The sequence below is a fragment of the Temnothorax americanus genome, unplaced genomic scaffold (assembly GCF_048541705.1).
Source record: "Temnothorax americanus isolate GAGA-0224 unplaced genomic scaffold, ASM4854170v1 Scaffold48, whole genome shotgun sequence".
NCBI classification, from domain to species: domain Eukaryota; kingdom Metazoa; phylum Arthropoda; class Insecta; order Hymenoptera; family Formicidae; genus Temnothorax; species Temnothorax americanus.
Genome location: NW_027509635.1, coordinates 305,001 through 324,304, shown reverse-complemented (window position 1 = coordinate 324,304; position 19,304 = coordinate 305,001). Strand labels below are relative to the sequence as shown.

Genomic DNA, 19,304 nt, shown 5'->3' with positions numbered 1-19,304 from the left:
CTCAGGTTATACTTTAAAACCCAAAAAATAGTCTGGGATTTTTATTTCTGGGTTAAATAGATGCTAAAATTAAAGATTAAACAAATTTCAAGTTGCCTAAAAGATATTTTTTTGATTTATTTTTCTGCAAATGTCATAGGTTGCGCAGTAGCGAAATAACCGCAAACCCTTTGCCTGACTCAGGATTCTAGATTCACCAATTAATAAAATATTATTTTTTTGTTATTTTAACTTGCCTTAAATACGTTTCCTAAATTCGTCGTCAGCTCTTGGACTGTTATATCTCTAAAATTGAAGTGTGTAGAGAGGGTGGTCTTTTTGACGGAGAATGCCCCATATATATAGTATAAAAATTATGCTGTATATATAAAAATTGTATTTATTCATAGGTACCTTATATAAATTATACGTAAAGCTCTTAATTTAAAATTATTTGTCGAAACAACTGAGAAACTGTATTCTGTTAAGCCGCTGTTCGCGAAATCGCTGATTAATCCCGACGATGCTGGGAGCGGGATGAGAAGGACGCGCGTGGAAGGTGTTCACTAATTATTATTCACTTTATTTCTTGTGTAACTCAGACCACATTCCAATGTGCGTCCTTCTCATCCCGCTCCCATCGTCGGGATTAATCAGCGATTTCGCGAACATTTGGTCCTTCGAGCCGGATGCGTGGAACTTACAGTGTAGCTCGGACACATATCAAGTGAACAGGGCATGCCTTTCACGACATGCCACGTGGACATTATCGCGCGCTTCCGTGAGTGAAGTACAGACATCTAACGCGTCTCTCGAACGTTCTCGCCTCATGCAGTGTTTCTCATACGTGTCTCGACATTTCTCAGGTTTCTCATCGTGCGCAGCTCAGGGACGGCTCAACATGACGGAACCCGCAAAGGCGGGTATGGGCGGTACGGACACCATGACGCCACAGCTCGAGATACCACCGGCTCGCACATTGGAACGCCAGATTTCACCCGTGCGCTTGTCCACGGAGCTCATCCTAACTGAACCGACTGGCGACGGTGCGGAATATTGGCGACACGCTGCCAACTTGTGCAGAGGACATGCCGTTAGAGGAGGTCATCCAAATCTCAATGCATCTCGAAGAAGCGAACAAGGCGTTTCTCAAGGAGCATGCATATCTTGAAGCTTCATAGCCGTCGGCGCTCATTCAACAGCAAAGCGCACGTTGACAGCTCAGCATGTGGCAGCTCAACCGGCCCGCACGGCAGCACTTAATCTACCCGTGCGATTGCTGCAACGGCACTCACTTCATTGTGATATGCATGTAATTTAGGGATTTTTCAACCGACGATCGACAAAAATTAGTCATACCACGGAGGCTTTGGGTCAAATGCCTCGGCCGTCACAACGTCCGCTCATGCCAGAGCTCACGGGGGTGCAAGAAGTGCACCCACCGACATCATACGATGCTGCATGAGGCACATCAGAGCGACTCATCCTCGAAGCCAACCACCAGCTCAGCCTCAGCATCCCAATAGGACAACGGTGCAATCGTCACTCACTCATTTTTGGCTCGCTCATCACACTCAACATTACTCGCTACGGCCCTGGCTCAGATCAGCTCATCGGTTAATACTCAGTATGTACGACTCCTCATCGAAACAGGTTCAGAACTTGCTTTTGTTTCAGAATCTCTCGTTCACCAGCTCAACATCACCCGTCATCATTACGTCATTCTCATCACTGGAATTGGTGGCGGAAAGGCGACGCAAACTCGAGAAACAAGGAAGTTGCATTGCTTAAGCTGCCCCCACTTCACTCAAGATCAGACGTCATTATTCAAGTTCACATTCTGCAGACGTTAACGAACATCCTGCCATCTTTCACCGCTGCACCACAGGAATGGCCGCATTTCACCAAGTTAACCTTGGCTGATCCAAATTTTCTGACACCACGGCCAGTGGATATTATCATTGGAGCTGACTCATATGGGCAGATTATTAAGCCCACCATCATCAAACAAGATACCTTGATGCCAATTGCGCAGCTCTCAATTTTCGGATGGCTCGTTCTCAGACCTGTCGACACATCACCATCGGCATCTGCTACAGTGCATCATGCATCGGTTCAGGAGAGGGAAGATGCTCTCGACGAGTTACTGCCGAGATTTTGGACACAAGAAGAAGTGCCTGCGAGCAACAATCTTGATCTTACTCTTAACGAACAAAATGTGAAGAACATTTCAAGAGTACTGTCTCACGGAATTCAACAGGTCGATACACAGTTCAACTTCCACTAAAATCATCACCTGATACTTTCGGCGACTCGTATCTCACCGCGCATCGATGTTTGAAAAGTTTACAAAGAAGATTCTCACGAGATAACAACTATCGACGTCTGTATCACCAATTCATGACAGAATATCGAGATCTCAATCACATGAAGAAGGCTTCACCCGCTTCCAGTCAGCACACGCACTATTATTTGCCACATCACGGAATGCTTAAACCAGACAGCGCAACCACGAACGTACGTGTGGTATCCAATGGCTCAAGCGCATCTACATCTGGCCGCTCCCTTAATGATATCATGCACACGGAAGCCAAGTTGCATTTAGACGTCACCGATGTTTTGCTCTGGATTCGACAATTTCGACATCTAGTTGCCACGGACATCACCAAAGAGTATAGGCAGATCAACGTGCATGAAGATGACTAAGATTTACAACGGACTCGCTGGATAGATGAACAACTCAATGAAGTGCCATATCACCTAACAACGATCGATATGTTGATGACAATTCTGGAGGCGACAACACCTTTCAGCAAGTAGTAGAATTCAACACTGCTCAACGGACTTGTGCATGGCGGGCGGCGTCCCATTAGCAAGGTGGCACGCGACTTATCAAGACGTACTCACTGCGGTTCAAGCAGAAAAGGACCAGGACTCACAAACAACATTGACGATTGTGTAACCAAAGGACTCGGATTACGATGGCTTCCTCAAGAAGATTCATTTACATTCTCAACAAGGATCTCATTGCACACCGATCATCTCACCAAACGCCTCGCTTGGTCTGAAGTGGCTCAGAAACTCGATCCACTGGGCTTTGTATCACCAGTGGTGATCAAGGCGAAGATGCTCTTGCAGGAGCTTTGACTACATGAAGCTCCAATGGGATGAACCACTGCCATCCCAGCTCTCATCACGGTGGCTCATTATCAGAAAAGAACTCACAAGCTGGCCAGCTCTCAATACCTCGGTGGTACAACCAAAATAGCACCTCTCAAACCACATAGGGCCTCTCGTCAGTGGAATTTCACGGCTTTTCTGATGCTTCTCAACTGGCAATGGCTGCAGTCGTATTTATCACCGTCCACGGCTCTAATGGCGCCACGATTTCATTGGTGTGCTCCAAAACCAAGGTAGCACCGCTCAAGCAGCTCACCATCCCGAGACTTAAACTCACCGCAGCACTGCTGCTCTCAAGACTCATGCAATACGTTCAAGCCACCTTGAAGTTGAACGTCACAGCAACTCACCTGTGGACGGACCCTGTTGTGACACTCACGTGGATCAAATCTCATGCATCGCGCTGGAAGGATTTCGTGAGAAATCGAGTGTCTCAAATTCAAGAGCTCACTGCGAACGCACATTGGAAATACGTACCTGGTACGTCCAACCCAGCCGACTGCGCATCACGAGGATTAAATACTGCTCAACTCCAAAGCCACTTATTATGGTAGACGGGACCACCGTGGATACTCACCCCTGAAGCATGACCATCACAACCCGCGCTTTCGGACGAGTTGAGTGCACTCGAGGCTCGTCCAGGCACTGCGCTACATGCGGCCGCCTCTCAACCGGGCTATTACTAGAACCTGATATACAGGTACTTAACTCTCAACAAGTTATTGAAAATAACAGCTCCTTGTTTCAGATTTATATCGCTTCTGGGAAGGTGCCAACGCACGCCACTGGACTTACACTCAGCTTTGGAGGAGGCCAGATTGTTCTGAATTAAGGCTACTCAAGCGGCATACTTTACGCACGAGATCAGGATGCTCACGGCCAACTCGAGACTCCCAACCGCTCACGCATTCAGTCGATTAACTGCGTATATAGACGCTCAAGGGATCATCCGAGTTGGCGGCCGCCTCAACCACTCAGCACTAGCTCAAGACAGCAAACATCAGGCGATTTTGCCCCGCCACTCCCGGCTCTCAACCTTGATCATTTCACACGCCCATCTGCGTACCATGCATGGAGGAACACAGCTGACATTGGCTCATGTCAGGCAAAAATACTGGATCATCGGCGGACGGGCTCCGGTGAAGTCTTATATTTTGCGGCGTGTCGTGTGTGCTCGGCAGGGGGGGATCCGTGCTCATCAACTGATGGGCCAACTACCTCTTTCTCGGGTTACGCCGTCACGTCCGTTCACTCCCACAGGAGTTGACTATGCCGGACCGCTCACCATCAAAACCTGAAAAGGACGAGGTGCGAAGACATCCAAGGGATGAATCTGTGTGTTCGTCTGTTTCTCCACCTCCGCAATTCACCTCAAAGTAGTCAATGACTACTCATCAGAAGGATTCATCGCAGCCTTCCGAAGATTTTCAGCGAGAAGGGGAATTGCTCAGACCATATACTCGGACTGCGGGACAACATTCATTGGAGCAGACGCCGAGCTCAAGAAAATGTTCATCCAGAGTTCCCAAGAACATCAACGAATCGCTCAAATTCTACAACGTGATTGCACCAGATGGGAGTTCAACCCACCAGGCGCTCCACACATGGGGGGCAAGTGAGAGGCGGTGGTGAAATCCGTCAAGTTTTATTTGAGACGGACTATCGGGGAAATTCTACTCACGACGGAAGAACTCACAACGTTGCTTACGCAAATCGAGGCCATTCTCAACTCACGGTCTTTAGAACCGCTGAGTGACGACCCTGAAGACGTCTCTGCGCTCACACCAGGTCATTTCCTCATTGGAGGTCCGATCACTACCATACCCGAGCCATCTCTGATTGACCTAGCAACCTCACGACTATCTCGATGGCAGCTCATCCAGCAGCGTGTTCAACATTTTTGGGCACAATGGTCGGCTCATTACCTGCAACGCCAGCAGGCGATATCCAAGTGGCATCATCCCAACAACAATGTCAAGGTGGGGTCCATCGTGCTGCTCACCGACGAACGCTCTCCACCGTGCAAATGGCCACTTGCCAGAGTAACAGCGTTGCACCCCGGCAAGGATGAACTCACCAGGGTGGTTACCCTGAAGACCGCCACCACGACACTCACTCGGCCTAGTGCCAAGCTTGCCATATTGCCCATTTCAACCGAATGAAGGATCAAGAGTAAGAAATCATCAACAAGGTTGCTGATGGCGGGCGGAATGTTCGAGATTCCGTTACCGTTGCGCCGCCCAATCAGATGGCAGCATCGATCGGATATCGACTCCGCATCACCGCGGTAGATCGCGCCCGCACGGGCGCGCTCATCGCCAACGTCTTCCTCGCGATCGAGGCAATTGTGAAAATGGCCGCGCAGTGATCAGACGCACGATGTGTGCTCTGTGCATCTTGATTGTGACTATACACATTGAAGTGCCCACCGCAGTAATTGCAACTGCTGAGATACTGCATTAACATGTAAAGCGACCACACATCCAGCTCTACTCGGGTACATCAACACGACGACTCAGGCTCACATGTGCGCGAGTGCCGACCGCCACGTGTCTTACCGGCTCACGGGCTAATCATCACGAGGAGGGCAATTAATATAACTGACTCGCCCACTCACGAACGATACACAAAGACTTCTTATACAAAGACTTCTTATGCTTAGAGAACTCCGAAAAACTGCCCACCACTCTCAGGTCAGACTGTATATATCTCTTCTCATATTAAAGACGGCTCAGACTGTGGTCTGAGTTACACAAGAAATAAAGTAAATAATAATTAGTGAACACCTTCCACGCGCGTCTTTCTCATCCCGCTCCCATCGTCGGGATTAATCAGCGATTTCGTGAACAACCGCGTATAAGATTTTTCTGCTTTTATATCGTGTTGTCCCACCCAAAATGTCGAACAAATATATCAATGTCGTTCTGTTGGCATTTTAAAAGTACACCATAAAAATTAGCTGTAAGAAAATTAGTCAAACATTAATGATTAATTAACATAACAAAGACGTCAGAGAGCGGTTCTGTCCCACTAAAATTGTCGGACAAGGTTATATACTTCATCCTTAATATATTATTAAACTGTAAAATAAAATTCAGCTGTAAAAAAATCAGTCAAGTCAAAAAAAAAATTACCAATTCCAAATGACAGACACGGGTCATGTCCCAACTTTTTTGTCGGACAACTCATTTTTTCTTGTTGAAATGGTTTAAATAATTAACTGTAAAAAAATCAGCTGTAATGAAATCAGTCAATGTCTTTGGAAATTAATACAAGTTACAAAAATTCTGTTCGCTCTATGTCCCGTGGACAGACTCTGCCACCTGTCTACGTTTGGCAGACATGACCATAATAACTCGTGGAAAAAATTTCAGGCGTAAGAAAATCAGTCACCTAAAATTCCGCTAGCTCCTGGACTATAACGTATTAATCAGATTAACGATAATATAATCAGCTCTGATGAGTGAGGCTAATGGGTAACGAAAACATCGGTGTAAACACAAAATTGAAACATTACATTACACTTTGGAGCAATGATATGTACAGCTGTTTATCGATGAAAATAATAATTTGTAACGTTCCGATATTTAAAAGTACATTTATAAATATAAATTTAATATAAATCAGCTCCAGTCCTAACTTCGGGCTTAGGGGAGACCAGGGCTAGTTGTCACACTTTTCAAATATTTTATAATATTGTATACTACTTTATAATGTAGCTACATCCTTTAGGTGTAAGAAAAAAAATATTAGACTTATATATATTTATACACAAAAAAGTTATTTAGATCTAAAAGCAAAACCGCGCAAATGTGACAACTTACCCCATACCCAGGGTTGGTTGTCACATGACTCTGGATTGTCATGTATCTTTCATGTAGAGGAAACACACGACAAATAGTTCCTGTTTTAATATTTTATTAAAGTTAGTACCAGTTTTTGGTAAATTTAACTTAATAATACATTGCAGCATGAATTAAACAAAAAATTAATAATTTTCATAAACTTTGTAATATAATTCTCATAAACTTAGAGTAAATAAAAGAATAATAATTCTCATAAACTTTGTAATACTTTCATAAACTTTGAGTAAATAAAAGAATAATAATTCTCATAAACTTTGAATCCCATCTCATTTAAGACAACTTACCCTGAACGGTCATTTTGAACAAAGAAGATTATATTTATAAACTATGTTGCAATGACGGTTAACTAAAAATACAGGAAAAATTATTTAAAACTATAATATTTCTTATGACCAAAAAGAAATTACGATTAGTAATTCCAAAAACCAACAAAACAATAAAAATAGAGGCAAGAAAAACTTACTCACGACCTCCAATTTTTAAAAAGTGCTCGTAAATATTACATGCAATATTTTTGAAACGAGCTATTTCATACACCCGACTAACACGATAGGAGCAACCTATATCTACTATAAAGAAGAATATTCCACTCAATCTATTAAGTGAGATATAAGCTTTGTGACAACTTACCCGTGTGACTTCTAGCCCCGGTCTCCCCTATCATTACACACCCGCATACTTTGTAACTTGCTGTAGGATTTAGTCCAATGACAAGTTACAAAAATTTCACAAAAGCGTATCAAAGTTAATTTCATAAAATTTCAAATCTGCGTCTCGTTCTCTTTTTTCTCCTTTCGTTTCTGCTGTTGTGCTTTTGGGTCATTCCACCATTGTATCTCGCCTTTGCCGAATATCACAAACACCAAATTACCTAGAAAGAAAAGCGCCGCTGAGACGTAGAACACGATGTTCCACTGATACACGTTACTCTGAAAAGCGAGAGATCACTCGTTAGAAACTTTCTCATTGTTTTTGAAGCAATTAGGTAATCATTAAGGATAAAAGAGTAGAAATTGTAAATAATAAGTAGATATATAGGTAAATTTGAAGATATAGAATTAAATAAAAAATTTTTAGAAAAATGAGTAAACTATAAGATTACTATATATATTACATGCAGATATTTCACACACACAGAAGAAAGAGAACAGATGATTACCTCGTCGGTGACGATAATGGCACATATTAGTGGCGCGATAATAGAGATGACGGTGGCAAAGGTATTGGTGATGGATACCATGGTCCCAGCAAAGTTTGGGCTGAGATCTATATGATTGATGAGGAAGCCGCTTAAACATCCAGCGTTCAGACTTACTGCCAGAACGAGGATGACGATAGCCCATATATAACCATCAGTGGGTACGACGCTCATACATGCCAGAGCGATAGCCGGACCCCAATAAGCCACTGTGTTGCAAATCTTTCTAATTGTACCTCTGGCCGCTCCTTTCTTCAATGCGAAGTCGGATAGCCAGCTTATGGGAAAGGTAAGAATAAACTTCACCGAGTATGGCAAAGCGGAAATTATACCACTCTACAAAAGAAAATGTATACTTTAATTAATTTCTTTATGTAAAGTATTATGTCTCTAATCGATTAAAGAAGAAATAATTCCAAATAAGGTGGAATAATTGGTCCTGTGAACTTGGCACACCATACCTAAAAATCTAAAAGTTTTTTTAGTTTTGACTTTTTTTTTTAAATAATTTTTTCGTTCAAGAAAGCAGCTTTTTTACGGGTTTATAGGTAAGGCGCTGGCCAATTTTCGACAGTGTTCTGTGAGTTCTATTATAATTATCCTGTAGTTCTGAACGTTTTCTAACGTTTTCCGAAGAGTTCTGGCGATAAGCATTATTTCCGTTTTTTAAATAATTTTTTCTCCCGGGAAAGCTGCAATTATACGGGTATATGGGTGAAACGCTGGCTTATTTTCGACAGTTCTGTGAATTTTATTATAATTATCTTGTAGTTTTGAACGTATTCTAACATTTTTCAAAGAGTTCTAGTGATAAAAATTATGTGATTATTTTTTAAATAATTTTTCCTCCCGAGAAAGCCGCATTTACGAGTTTTTGGGTGAGGCACTGGCCGATTTTCGACAGTGTTCTGTAAGTTCTATTATAATTATCCTGTAGTTCTGAAGGTGTTTTAACATTTTCCGAAGAGTTCTATCGATAAGCATTATTTATTCATTTTTAAAATAATTTTTTCTTTTAAGAAGGCCGCATTTATGGGTTTGTAGATGAGGCGCTGGCCAATTTCCGACAGTTCTGTGAGTCCTATTATATTTATTCTGTAGTTCTAAACGTGTTCTAACGTTTTCCGAAGAGTTCTGGCGATAAGCATTATTTATTCATTTTTTAAATAATTTTTTCTTCCGAAAAAGCCGCATTTACGGATATATGGGTGAGGCGCTGGCTGATTTTCGACAGTTCTGTGAGTTTTATTATAATTATATCTTGTAGTTTTGAACGTATTCTAACATTTTTCAAAAAGTTCTAGTGATAAAAATTATGTGATTATTTTTTAAATAATTTTTTCTCCCGAGAAAGCCGCATTTATGGGAACTCTTTGGAAAATGTTAGAACACGTTCAGAACTACAGGATAATTATAATAGAACTCACAAAACTATCAAAAATCGGTCAGTGCCTCACCCACAAACCCGTAAATGCAACTTTCTTAAAAAAACAAAATATTTAAAAAATAATCACATAATTTTTATCACTAGAACTTTTTGGAAAATGTTAAAACACGTTCAGAACTACAGGATAATTATAATAGAACTCACAGAACACTATCGAAAATCGGTCAACGCCTCACCTAGAAACCCGTAAATGCGGCTTTCTCGGTAGAAAGAATTATTTTAAAAATAATCATATAATTTTTATCACTAGAACTATTTGGAAAATATTAGAATACGTTAAAAACTACAAGATAATTATAATAAAACTCACAGAACTGTCAAAAATCGGCCAGCGCCTCACCCAGAAACTTATAAATGCGGCTTTCCCGGGAGAAAAAATTATTTAACAAATAAATAAATAATGCTTATTGCCAGAACTCTTCGGAAAACGTTAAAACACGTTCAGAACTACAAGATAATTATAATAAAACCCACAGAACTGTCGAAAATCGGCCAGCGCCACCCATACACTCGTTAATGCGGCTTTCTCTCGAGAGAAAAAATTATTTAAAAAATAAAGAAATAATGCTTATCGCCAGAACTCTTCGGAAAACGTTAGGACACGTTCAGAACTGTAGGAAAATTATAATAGAACTCACAGAATTATCAAAAATTGTCGAAAAGTTAATTTTTAAATGTTAAAAACGGCGAAAACTTAAAAAATAATTATTTCACATACAAAACTTATATGACTTTTTTGTAGAATTTTGGGCACGCTACGCAGAACTCTTATCAGATCGGCTAACACGTGTGAAAAAAATTATTCTTAAATAAAAATTTCTTCTTATGTGTTAAATATGATTTTTATTTTTAAAATAATTGCATTACTGGAAAGTGATTAAAATTTCTTGCAAAACCATGTGGAAAAGTCGCAAAAATACGATCCAATCGGAACTGTTACCTTTCTTAGATAGGTACGTTACAGTTTAGGCACTAAATTTTCAGAAATCGATTTTTTGTCTCTAATTGCTACAATTATTGATATATTTGATACAAAACTGTAGAACTATTGTAAAACAAACTAGAACTCCGAAGAAATAATTGATTTTCATGATTTGGTGCGCTGCGTGAACTTAGCGCACCATATTTTCAAATTCGATTTTTTTTTAATTAATCATTGGAACTATTTAAAATGCTTATCTAAAACTCTAGAACAATTAAAAAAAAAGTCAGAACTCTAAAAAAACTTTTACATTTTTAGGTATATGGTGTGCCAAGTTCACAGGACCGAAATAATTTCAAATATAGATATCTATTATAAATATTATATCACAGATATTAAAACGATTGCAGTCGAATAAATGAATTTCGCCAAATTCGTGAAATTAATATAGGAAGAAAATATTCTTTATCCTGTTTACTCGTTTGCCAAATTTTATTGCTTACCTCTTTGACATTGAAATTCAACACGCCTGTTATGTAACTCGGTATTTGCGTCGATAAAGTCGTTCCTCCCCAATTTTGCGTGGAGTGGGCTATTATGATAGCCCACATAGGTAGCGAAGTGAATATGTGCTTCCACGGTGTTTTCAGTTTCTAAAAGATATAAAATTATTCTGAATATAAATACCTTGTATTATTTTTTATTGCATGTTTACAGCCTTAAATCATTATATAACATAAAATATTTTTGTCGCAAGTAACGTAAAAATAATCTAATGTAAAAAAGATGTTCAAGCTCGAAATTGAAGAAACTCTTTCTTCATATTATGGTACAGAAAAATATATTAAGGCGATAAACAAGTATTACTACACTGGGCAACAAAATTATCGCAACAAAAATTTACGTCAAAAATTTGCCCAACTTCAAATAAGCATAACTCCGCGAAAAATTGTCATATCTGTAAATTTTTTTTTCCATTTTAAAGGGTAAAATCTGTACTTTAAGGAACCATTGTTAGATTTTGAATTTAGCCTCCCCCCCTCCCGCCGTTCTTCCAAAAGTAAGGACGTGTTACGTCTCCAAAAAATTGCATACTTTGACACATTCTACGAAGTAGAATGAATTTTTTTCGTAACTATTATGGCAACCATCGTAAAAAATAGACTTTTTCCTGCAAATTAGAAAAAAATTAAGTCCGTATGATTTTTTTTCGCCGAGTTATGGCTTATCAAAGTTATCTATGCATTTTTGTACATTCAATCACCGCCAACATTAGTATTACCCGATGAACACTACGGGGAGGTTATTGGTCGGATTTTGCCTATCGTGTGTGTGTGTATGTGTGTGTTTTAAATGTTTTTTTTAATTTGCAGAGAAAAGTCTATATTTTACGATGGTTGCCATAATAGTTACGAAAAAAATTCATTCTACTCCGTATTAGAATGTGTCAAAGTATGCAATTTTTTGGAGACGTAACACGTCCTTACTTTTGGAAGAACGGCAGGAGAGGGGGAGGCTAAATTCAAAATCTAACAATGGTTCCTTAAAGTACAGACTTCATCCTTTAAAATTGAAAAAAAAATCTTTTAGATATGACAATTTTTCGCGGAGTTATGCTTATTTGAAGTTGGGCAAATTTTTGACGTAAATTTTTGTTGCGATAATTTTGTTGCCCAGTGTATATGTAACACCAAAAATCATTATTTGTGTCATTGAGATTTATGATAATGGATTATTACCTGTTTGACCTCGTCATCGCTTTTCGCTTCAGTTGTCCTCAAACTTTCTTCTATATACATCCTCTCTTCCGGGGAAATACTGCGATGAATGGACGGTGTGTCTGCTCCAAAATAAAGGAACGTTATGCTCCAGATAATCGCTAATACACCGAATATGTAAAAGATACTGGGCCAACCACTGTTGGATGCAGCGAGAACTCCAGCAATCGGCATTGTGATCACCGCGCCGAGTTGGCTGCCCGCATAAGCGAATGTTCCTGAGGTATAATGTTTAGACTTATTTAGTTGCAAAATTATATTAATTAACATACAATTAAATACAATTTGCTGTTAGTTGTTTTACTACAAAATTATAAAATTTATTTTTTCAAATTCTACTCATTTATCAGTAATCTTTCGGAAGTATAAACAATACGGAGAGAGAAGGAGAAAGAAATACATATAAAACTCTCCTTCTAAGAAACTAAATTTAATTTTAATAACCAAAGCAGGGAGTAACGTGATGACGTTTCAAAAATACTTTACTGAACAATTGAGAAAAAACTTATCATATATAATTATATATATGATGTTTATATAATATTTCTATATATTTTTTTCTTTCTCTTGTATAATCTCTGTTTTTATACAAAATATTTTCTAACATGTGGAACTCATTTCAGCAGTGGATTAAAAACACAAAAACAATGAAATAAGTTTATATAAACATTTATTTGATCTTGTTCCAAGTTATAACCATTTTTGTGCTCCAGTTATTTACAGCTGCTTACCTTATTCATAGAAGGATCGAAATGGCCATATTTGGTTTGTATTTGTAAACAGTGCTAAATATCTTCTGAATATTTATCGATCTTGTGGATTTCACGTTCTATTGATTGAGTTTACTCACCTCAGTTTGTTCTCTTGTTAGAAACACTTAATAATTCACTAATTGGCCATGCATTTTATAAGTGATAGTTAAGTGAATAAGGATGAATAAGTATTTAAATCAGGAGATGGCAGACATGTATTGATGTACGGACTTGCCGAAATTATATATGATTTTATATAAAATATTGTATAATGTGATCGCAGTTTTATTTTTTGCCAAAAAGACTAATTAAAAGTTACTTTTTAATTATTCTTTTTATTATTTTTCTTATATATATATATGTGTACAAACAGAGATTATAAAACTGAAAAATATATATATAATATGGATATACTTTATACATATATATAATTATACATATATGTATAAAAAAATTTTTCCCGGGCAGTCACTAATTTCTCTACATCTTGAAATAAAATCTTTAGCAACTTCTTCACACACACACACACACACGCACCCACGCACGCACCCACGCACGCACGCACGCACGCACGCACGCACGCACGCACGCACGCACGCACGCACGCACGCACGCACGCACACACACACACACACACACAGAATCAATCATTACTTTTCAGCAAATTTAACAGAGAGAATGTTGGCGTTTAATAATAACTCATTGTCAGTAATTTTTATGTCAAGTATTTAATTACCTTATATCTTTTCACAAAATAAATAACCTACAAATTGTTTGTTTCCTAATATAATTGGAATGTGCTGAGCGCAGATTCTGAATCTATTCTCACCTAGTCGTGCTCTTTCACCGGGCGGCACCCACTTTGAGAGGAGCGTTTGGATGCAAGGATACATGCAAGCCTGAGTGAGACCCATGCCTATCCTGCAAACTAGGACGATCTCCAGACCCCCATAATGAGCGGCAATCGGTGTTAAGCCATTGAATATCCCGGAGAACAGCATCCCGATAACAATGAGCTTCTGGCTGCTCCAGACATTAACGATGTAGCCGCTCAGCACCTGCGGCACCAGGTAGCCCCAGTAGAACGAACTAAGCACCAAGTCTTTCTGCGTCTTAGTCCAACCGTAATCCTGACAACGTAATCAATACTTTCAAATAATTTTAACCTCAGTGAGCCTATAGTGGAAATTATGCAAGACAATATTATTCAAAAAAATTACTACAAACATTTAGGTGTTTGAAATAATTTTTAATGATTTTTGTATCCCGTTATGTACACATATATGAGATAAAATTAAAGAAACATTAATGCGCGCGTAAGAAGAAAAAATGTATACCTAAACTGAACTTAAAAATGATATACCTGTATGAAGTTAGCCCCTCATTTTTTTATTTCAAATATTTCTTTAATTGTTCCCGGTTGTTTTTTATTTGTTCTACATTGTTCTACAATTAGTAGTCCAAAAAAAACGAAAAACAATAGAAAAAACAAAATAAACAGTTTTTCAAAGTACTACCCAGTTTTTGAAAAATCCAATTTTTTTGTTGTTCTGGATTGTTCTAATTATTCTAAATATTGTTCCAAAATATTAAATCCCTACAAGATATATTTACAAAGAGATATAGCAAAAAATATTAGGTATATAAAGCGCTCAAGTAATATTTCTATGTTTGTAGCTATCGTTATTATTTTCTACAGAACAACCAGGAACAACTTTCAATTTTACCGGAACGAACGTACAGAGGGCACTTTACTCTTGGAGATAAAGAATTATTTTGTCTTTTTCGACCAACAACGTCGCGCCAGCGATATCAAAATGTAGAACAATGACACCTAAGGCCTATAACAATCAGGAACAACTATCAATTTTGTCGGAACAAACATATAGAGGGCACTGTACTCTTGGAGGTAGAGTATTGTTTTGTCTTTTTTGACCGACGACGTCACACCAGCGATACCAAAATGTAAAACAATGGCAATGTATAGTTGTTCTAGGCCTAGGTGCCATTGTTCTACATTTTGGTATCGCTGGTGTGACGTTGTCGGTCGAAAAAGACAAAATAATTCTCTACCTCCAAGAGTAAAGTGCCCTCTGTACGTTCGTTCCGGTAAAATTGAAAGTTGTTCCTGGTTGTTCTGTAGAAAATAATAACGATAGCTACAAACATAGAAATATTACTTGAGCGCTTTATATACCTAATATTTTTTGCTATATCTCTTTGTAAATATATCTTGTAGGGATTTAATATTTTGGAACAATATTTAGAATAATTAGAACAATCCAGAACAACAAAAAAATTGGATTTTTTAAAAAATGAGGGTTATTTTAAAAAACAGTTTTTTTGCTTTTTCTACTGTTTTTCGTTTTTTTTTACTACTAACTGTGGAACAATGTAGAACAAACAGAGAACAACCGGGAACAACTAAAAAAAAATATTTGAAATCCAAAAATGGTGAGCTAACTTCATACAGGTTTGAGTTGATATTATTATGTAACGAAGCATGCTCAGAGGAGAGGAGATACGTTCATCTAACCTAATCACTACAAGAACGTTTTTAGTGTTTCAAATTATCCGAGCGTCGGTATTTGAGTCACCAGTTTCAAGCCGATAAAAAGACATAATTAAGTAATTTACTTCGATGTCAGGATTCGCGGTGCTCGCGTTCGCCATCGGTACTATGGCCACTGACATCGCAACCCTGAGACTGAATGCGATGGACGTGGCCAGGAACAGCAGCAGCACCTGCAGATGCCTGATCCCGAGGATACCTACGAGAACATCATTTTATTCCAATAACGAACAAAAATCGCTTAATTGATATCAACAAATTTATAAATACTAATTTTTAGAATTTTTGGGAATTGTCTTATTCAAATTATCTAAAGATAAATATTATTATATAATCTATAGAGGTATCAACAGTCTTTCACTATTTCAGAAGTTTATTGTATTAAAAGAAGAACTAAGTTAAACTCGACGCTTATCATTTAAAAATTTGTTTAATTTTCCAGACAAAATTCAAGAATTTTCGACGAGCTATAAAGAAAGCCGATCGAAACATTGATTATAATCTAGACAAAAGCACATTGTTTTTGCAGAATATTTAAATTTAAAGGCAAATTAGAAAAACGGTAATTCTTCAGAATAGGGCCTTTTCCGAATTTTGATATTTTCTTGCGGTTTTTTTGGTAAAAACCTTTGTTGTGACTCCGACAGTGATAATCAATCAGGGGTGCCCGAAAATGCACCTGTTCGAGATTCCCTTAACGTTGCGCCGTCCGATCAGATGGCAGCATCGATCGGGTAACGACGCTCGATCACCGCGGCAGCTTGCGCCCGCACGGGCGCGCTCATCGCCACCGTCTTCCTCGCGATCGAGGCAATTGTACAAATGGCCGCGCGGTTACTAGACGCATAACGTGTGCTCTGTACGGTTCGTTCATTAACTTCGGTTAATCATGCACATCGCAGTGCTCACGCTGTTGTAGATCGGATCATAAACTGTGAAATAGGCCGCTCATCAACTCTGGTGCCTCAACACGACGACTCAGGCTCACATGTGCGCGAGTGCCGACCGCCACGTGTCTCACCGGCTCACGGGCGACTCACCACACGAGGAGGGCAATTGATATAATTGTCGCTCGCCTGCAACGATCATACAAAGACTTTTCTTTTATACACCGCTCATTGATTCTCAGGTCAGACTGTAACAATCTCGATAAATTAAAGACGGCTCAGACTGTGGTCTGAGTTACACAAAAAATAAAGTGAATAATTAGAGAACACCTTCCACGCGCGTCCTTCTCATCCCGCTTCCATCGTCGGGATTAATCAGCGATTTCGCGAACAGCACCCTACCTATTTTTTTTCCTATTTTAGTAAATCTGAAGGAAAGCTCACTCCTCCGATTTCGATGAAATAAAGCTCAATTAAAGCGTTTTTGCTCAAAATGACTAAAAGTATTTAATTGTTTAAAGCGCGTCATTAACCTATGTAGGTTAGTGATGGTACGTGTGTATGCCCTGCTTTAACAAAAATCACAACTTCTATAAAGCATACATACGTGTGTATGCCCTGCTTTAACAAAAATCACAACTTCTATAAAGCAGGGCATACACATACGTGTGCGTGAACCTCGGTTCGCGTGGAAAGTGTATGCGTGAACTATTTCGGGACTACCGCACCTCCCCCAAAAGCACGGGGGGGTGTGCGTGAACCTCGTTTCGCGTGGAAAGTATATGCGTGAACTATTTCGGGGCTACCGCACCTCCCCCAAAAGCAGGGGGAGTGTGCGTGAACCTCGTTTCGCGTGGAAAGTGTATGCGCCCTTAATCTAGACATTTATCAAAAATAAAGTAAAAATAGGTAAAAAAAATAGATAAGGTGCATATTTTTCGGGCTCCCCCGATTGATTATCACTGTCGGAGTCACAACAAAGGTTTTTACCAAGAAAACCACAAGAAAATATCAAAATTCGGAAAAGGCCCTATTCTGAAGAATTACCAAATGAATTTAAAAAAAAAGTACACAAAGGATGTTGGAATATAAATAAGCCAAGAAGGATGTTCGAATATAAATGACGATTGGAGTTGAAACAAAAGAACAAAGAACAAAACGTTGAAGTAGAAGATAACATCTCTAAGATAACAAATGTTTCTAACTACATAAATAATATTACGAATAATATTACTTTATGGGAAGATTTTCAAAAATTAATTATTGATTGTAACATTGCATATACGTATAACACTGCTAACGATTGTGAGGCTATTTTTTTCGCGCTGTAGCGATAGCGTAAAGCGATCACATGTTATCACGCGAAAGGATACCGCGGAAGGATCCACGCGGAGTAATACACGGGCGACGAGAGGAGAGATATCCGGGCGAACGCAGGGAACAGACGTATTCGGTCCATACAGTTTTGTATTATTGATATCTCTAAGTAAAGTTACATATTCACTCCTTACGTTGAGTGTCGTTTATTTAGAGACCCTCACACGATTTGCTTACAATCCTGAAAAAACATGGGCATGTAGAATTGCCTAAGAATATTCGAGTTTTGTTTCAAACACCACGAAATGCATCCATCAATATTAAATCTACAGGTGGCGAATCTTATATATACATTTCAATCTCATCTCTGGTCTCGAGAGATTGGTACAATTATAGAAGAAATACATAAAAGGAAATGAAATTAAATTAAATGTAAAATATTGACAGTGTGTCACTTACTGAAAGTTAACTTCCAATTCGACCATTTGAAAGAAAACTATATAATATCCTACCATTGTTTACAAAAAAAACCAACAAATTTTCATAGATGAAAGTGAGTGAGCTGATGTAATCGTAACCCGGCAAGTTACGCACTCTGCTGGTATCGATCAATACTAATAAGAGCGATAGATCATCCTCGTTTAGATCGAATCACTTACTTACTTGCGTAAAGTTAAAGAGCGAACACGTATAACGGTTCGGCAAGAAGTAAAATTCATTTATCGGCAAAAATCGGCGCAATCAAAGTTTATAAGTATTATAAGTAATCGAAGTATTGTTCAAACTGTTTAGAATCAAACTATTTACTACATTTGTGCGAACACTGTTAGAACTATATATATTTTTTTGTGTCAAAAGTGACTCAAATAAAGTGTTCTTTTTTCTCTTTCACTTTAACACGTGGTTCACGCTTATTCCAGTAAAATCCATATATCCCAACAGTTGCAATTATTTACACGTAAGTTATCGACTTTTGTATTTTATGACGCGTAAAGTAATAAAGGACCCCGCACCATTCTTATGGGAAAATATCTTTCTGCGGATTTAACTAATTTTTGGATATGTCGTAGTTCTCGTCATTTTGAACAAATGTCTCAATGGACACAACTTGATCCTATGAACCGTTTCCGCGGTATAAGCCCTGGAAGGTCCAGATTTGACATGTAAAAGGCTCGACTCGATATATATGACCCTCGGCCTAGTGTGTGTGTGTGTGGGGAGGGGAGGGGTATGAGTGTGGATGTGGGCGTGTGTATGTGTGCAGAATTGCGTAGGTTTATATAAGCAAATGTGAGTTCCGTAATGCGTCACGCTCTTCTCACTTCGTCGTCTATGCGCAGACCGAGGATATTCTCTCGCTGGACGATGTTGCACATAGTCTGTGCCAAATACTAACAAATACTCTT

General features: G+C 38.9%; 1 protein-coding gene across 4 annotated transcripts in view; it reads right to left on the bottom strand.

Moving 5' to 3' along the window:
- Positions 1-19,304, bottom strand: part of LOC143903511 (putative inorganic phosphate cotransporter) — a 72,181-nt gene that overhangs the window by 14,634 nt on the left and 38,243 nt on the right. Inside the window, exons 2-7 of one of the 4 annotated variants that reach the window (XR_013258729.1) lie at positions 15,760-15,893; positions 13,952-14,252; positions 12,332-12,588; positions 11,096-11,245; positions 8,185-8,559; positions 7,656-7,954 (exon numbers count right to left, since the gene is read on the bottom strand). Coding sequence is in view for 3 of the 4 variants with exons in the window: in XM_077417151.1 (XP_077273277.1) it covers positions 7,787-7,954; positions 8,185-8,559; positions 11,096-11,245; positions 12,332-12,588; positions 13,952-14,252; positions 15,760-15,893 (1,385 nt within the window). In the remaining variant the exon portion in view is untranslated. Of the gene's footprint in view, positions 1-6,373; positions 7,955-8,184; positions 8,560-11,095; positions 11,246-12,331; positions 12,589-13,951; positions 14,253-15,759; positions 15,894-19,304 lie in introns of those variants that run through there. The other 3 variants (XM_077417152.1, XM_077417151.1, XM_077417150.1) reach the window with 3 other exon arrangements.